This window comes from Zeus faber (genome assembly GCF_960531495.2).
Source record: "Zeus faber genome assembly, chromosome: 12".
NCBI lineage: Eukaryota > Metazoa > Chordata > Actinopteri > Zeiformes > Zeidae > Zeus > Zeus faber.
This window is the reverse complement of record NC_137196.1, coordinates 27,976,345-27,981,344: the sequence shown is the minus strand read 5'-3', so window position 1 is coordinate 27,981,344 and position 5,000 is coordinate 27,976,345. Positions and strand designations below refer to the sequence as shown.

The window sequence follows — 5,000 nt, the reverse complement described above, 5'->3', positions numbered from 1 at the left end:
CTCTGTTTGTGCAGGTACAGCTGCGGCAGCACCGGCGTCGTTTTACAACCAGGTTTTACTGCAAAGAAAGTACCGTTTATTTATACTACCATGCCGAACCAGACCGAGTCACCAAGCGCTGCACAGTAAACACATGGAAATAAAGCCACATGAAAGAGACAATTCAACAAAAACCCAGTCCGGGAAGGAGGTGAGAGGTGAAGAAAATCGGGTATTTATTAATTTACCGAAACTTTACTTTTCAATCACTTTCTGAGAGAAGCAGTCGGCCGAAGCAGTATAAGACGAAAAGATTCCAACGCGAGGTTTGGGTTGAAAAAGTACCAGAGTCACCCTTTGAATGCAGAGGGAGGGAGGGAGTCCCAGAGTTTAGCAGCAACCGTTTCAGAGGCTCCATCACATTTTGGTAAAATAAATAAATAAATAAATAACTCAAATATAAGATATATATATATAATATAACTCTGGTCGCTCATCCTAACCCCCCCCGAGTCTCCAAAGGTTCGAGCAGCCTCGAACACGGGGGTCCCAAACCACAGGCCCCGGGGGCCACATCAGGACAACGCAATGTGGCCCTCTGCCCGTCGATAAAGCTGGTCTGCAAAACGTTCTTTCTTTTTTTTCAAATCCCAGCGCTTAATAAATCCACACAAATGTACTTCATGTTTTTTTTTTTTTAAATGAAACGGAATTAAATGGACCATAAAAGAGACATTTATGACAGGGTTACGAGGAAAATCCCCTCACTTGCGAGAGAGAGAGAGAGAGAGAGAGAAAACACAACAGAATTGGTTTTCCCGGCAGGTTCAACGACGCCCGGCCCCCAGGAGAAGACGAGCCGGCCAGGGGCCCCCGGGATCATTTGACTTCGAGACCCTTCGCTCTAACAACTCGTAAACAAATGCAAAACTTGTGTTTGTCCGTCAAACAGCCACCGGTTCCTCGGTCGAGGGCTCGGCCGGTTTGAAGCCCGAAGCGTCGCGTCATCCATCGACTTGGCCCTCCGTCCGCGCCGTCGTCTTCGGCGATGACGGGCGCCGTGTGTTTTGTTTATTTTTGAAGAGCGTCACCGCCCCAACGGCTCCACATTTATACCTGCAAGTGGAACCATGGAGATTTTATCATGTTATATTTAGGTCAAATCAGTTCATATATTTCGCCACAGACATGAAAACAACCGCAGTCTGAGTGAACCAGTTATGACTCTACTTTTTGGTATAATAAGCTCATTGTTGATTTCAGCATTAACAATTATTTAAAACTGCTATTGCTACTATTGCCCCTCGATGGAGAATTGCAATTGTGATATCATTTTTTTATTTTTTTTATTGTTGATATCAACAGTTCAAATTCAATTCTTAATCAATATTTCAGGTTTTTGATTTCAAAAGATGCAATTTAATGATTGATATCAGGAAGTATATTTTTGATATCAAAGACTAAACTCGTAACGAAACAGGCTCGGTCACAACAGCAGACGGTTTTGAAAAAGTCAAAAAATGCTTCGCTGGAGAGACACTGTGAAGTTTCTTGAACTTGACAGCATGAAAAGGCAGATTAGGTGCTGGGGTTGCGCCGAAAAATATGGTTCCCTGGATCGGGGGGGAAGTGATTTATATTGCTGCCCGCCAAACAATATCAAAGGTATAAAGGTATAGAATGTGTAGTCAAACGGTGAAAAAGATCCAGGATCCCGATGTCTCCTGTTTGATTTATCCGCAAAGTTTACGCCAAACTTTTGCCTTGATCAAACATAATACTGAAGGAAAAACACCGCAAAAGCAGCTGCTGGTACAACAGTATGTACCAAAAGCAGCTCCTAGTATTGCAGTATGTACCAAAAGTACCTCCTAGTACTACAGTATGCACCAAAAGCAGCTCCTAGTATTACAGTATGTACCAAAAGTAGCTCTAGTACGACAGAATGCACCAAAAGCAGCTGCTAGTATTACAGATGTACCAAAAGCAGATTCCTAGTACGACTGTATGTACCAAAAGCAGCTCCTAGTACTACAGTATGTACCAAAAGCAGCTGCTAGTATTACAGATGTACCAAAAGCAGATTCCTAGTACGACTGTATGTACCAAAAGCAGCTCCTGGTACTACAGTATGTACCAAAAGCAGATTCCTAGTATGACTGTATGTACCAAAAGCAGCTCCTAGTACTACAGTATGTACCAAAAGCAGATTCCTAGTACGACTGTATGTACCAAAAGCAGCTCCTAGTACTACAGTATGTACCAAAATCAGATTCCTAGTACGACTGTATGTACCAAAAGCAGCTCCTAGAACTACAGTATGTACCAAAAGCAGATTCCTAGTATGACTGTATGTACCAAAAGCAGCTCCTAGTACTACAGTATGTACCAAAAGCAGCTCCTAGTATTACAGTATGTACCAAAAGCAGCTCCTAGTACTACAGTATGTATCAAAAGCAGCTCCTAGTATTACAGTATGTACCAAAAGTAGCTCTAGTACGACAGTATGCACCAAAAGCAGCTCCTAGTATTACAGAAGTACCAAAAGCAGATTCCTAGTACGACTGTATGTACCAAAAGCAGCTCCTAGTACTACAGTATGTACCAAAAGCAGCTCCTAGTATTACAGTATGTACCAAAGGCAGCTCCTAGTATGACTGTATGTACCAAAAGCAGCTCCTAGTACTACAGTATGTACCAAAAGCAGATTCCTAGTACGACTATATGTACCAAAAGCAGCTCCTAGTACGACAGTCTGTACCAAAAGCAGCTGCTAATATTACAGTATGTACCAAAAGCAGCTGCTAGTATTACAATATGTACCAAAAGCAGCTCCCAGTACTACAGTATGTACCAAAAGCAGCTGCTAGTACTACAGTATGTACCAAAAGCAGCTACTAGTACTACAGTATGTACCAAAAGCAGCTCCTAGTATGACAGTTTATACCAAAAGCAGCTCCTAGTACTACAGTATGTACCAAAAGCAGCTCCTAGTATTACAGTATGTACCAAAAGCAGCTCCTAGTACTACAGTATGTACCAAAAGCAGCTCCTAGTATTACAGTATGTACCAAAAGCAGCTCCTAGTACTACAGTATGTACCAAAAGCAGATTCCTAGTACGACTGTATGTACCAAAAGCAGCTCCTAGTATTACAGTATGTACCAAAAGCAGCTCCTAGTACTACAGTATGTACCAAAAGCAGATTCCTAGTACGACTGTATGTACCAAAAGCAGCTCCTAGTACGACAGTATGTACCAAAAGCAGCTCCTAGTACTACAGTATGTACCAAAAGCAGCTCCTAGTATTACAGTATGTACCAAAAGCAGCTCCTAGTATGTACCAAAAGCAGCTGCTAGTATTACAGTACGATGCTCAGTACCACGTTGGCCCCGGCGTTGGAGTCTGCGTTGCGTGTGTTGTGCCGAGATAGAGCCTGATGTTATGAGAGTAAACAGGTGGAGGCCACGGCGGCCGAGGTGAAGACGCTATTTAAAGAACACTCCAAAAACACGGGTCGGCCGGGCCCCGCCCGCCTCGCTCCCGGACGACCTTGACCTTTCCCGGGCGCCCTGGAGTGCGCCGCGGGCCCCCGCCGCTTCCTGGCTCCCCCTCGGCGGCCCCTGCGGTCTCCGCTCCCCTCCTCCGCTCGGCCTGGTTCCGTCCGCCTTTGGGGGGAGGCGGCGGCGGCAGGGGTCAAGGTGGGACGGGGGGGGGGCGGCGGCGGGGGGTCAAGGTCGTGGGGAGGTATCCTCAGATCCTGTCCTCGAGTCTAGGTTCTCTGACGCAGACTGGCCTGCCCTCTGTGTTCTCTCTCAGATCGGGAAGGAGCACCTGGGGCTGAAGGCCGTCACCGAGGTTCTGCAGGACCTGCAGTACAAGGTGAGCGGAGCTGGCCGACGCCGTTCCCATCCCATCTCAGAGACGGGCGGAGACGTCTCGTGTTTCGGAGCGCTTTGCGGCCTCCGAGCGAGTGCCTCCCGTACCGAGAAGAGGGTGAATCGGTGCTGCCGTGAGGGGGGTTTCCCCGGACCCGCTGTTGAATTTACCTGTCGTCCGAAAAAAGTGAGGGAGCAGGAAATCAGACGGCGGAGCATAATGCTTCAAGATAACACTTCGGGGGCTCAGGTCGGGAACTGAGACTGTGCCGGGTGCGAGGCGCCTCTCGCTACTCAAGATGTACCGAAATAAAACGGATTAAAGTATTGGACTACGCCGCAAAACACTGTGGCTCCGTGCAGTAAAATGAGTACAACGTGGCGGGGAGGGCATTCTACGTACATAGAACCGTACACACAGTACAATGGAGATCAGGTGCCGTGTCTTTAAATGTCCCGCGGTGACAGTGGCACCTACAGCAGGCGGAAGAGAAGTGCATGTACTGTATGCGGACGGCGGGGGGGGTTGCTGGTTCGATCCCCTATTCTAACACAATGTCCATGTTGTCCATGCGATGATGCTTGATGCTGACGGTGTTTCCTGCGGTGCTGGGTTGTTTTTGTTTTTTCATCAGGGCAAGACCAAGATCATCCCCTGTTTCAACCCCAACACCCTGCTGCCCGGTGAGAGAGAGAGAGAGAGAACCGCCCCGTGCTCCGCCCCGTGCTCCGCCCCGTGCTCCGCCCCGTGCTCCGCCCCGCACTCCGCCCCGCGCTCCGCCTCGCGGTGATAGAAGTCGCTGTTGTGTTTCCAGAGGGAGCGGTCGCTGTTTGGCTCGTTTTTAGGGGACGCTCCGTCAACAAGGCGTGGCGGTCCACCGGAAACTACCCCTGCAAACGCCTACACTTTCATCGAAAAGTCGGAAAAAATTATTTCGACGTCGGTGGCGGAGCGCCGTTGGAGGGCGGAGGCAGGAAGCCGAGCGTGGAACCGGACGGGGGCTCGGCACGCCAGGACGCGCCGCGCGACACCGTTGTCATGGTTTAGTGTTGTTTAGTGTTGTTTTTTGAAGGTGTGTGTCGGTTGTGCCTCGCAGACCCCCTGCTGAGAGACTACTGGGTGTACGAGGGCTCCCTGACCA

General features: G+C 48.5%; 1 protein-coding gene across 1 annotated transcript in view; it reads left to right on the top strand.

The window, feature by feature from the left end:
- The window catches only part of ca8 (carbonic anhydrase VIII), a 23,800-nt gene that overhangs the window by 7,297 nt on the left and 11,503 nt on the right, over positions 1-5,000 (top strand). The window contains exons 4-7 of the mRNA XM_080011677.1: positions 1-14; positions 3,800-3,862; positions 4,494-4,542; positions 4,956-5,000. The exon at positions 1-14 is cut by the window's left edge and continues 82 nt beyond it; the exon at positions 4,956-5,000 is cut by the window's right edge and continues 68 nt beyond it. Coding sequence (XP_079867803.1) covers positions 1-14; positions 3,800-3,862; positions 4,494-4,542; positions 4,956-5,000 — 171 coding nt within the window. The remainder of the gene's footprint in view (positions 15-3,799; positions 3,863-4,493; positions 4,543-4,955) is intronic.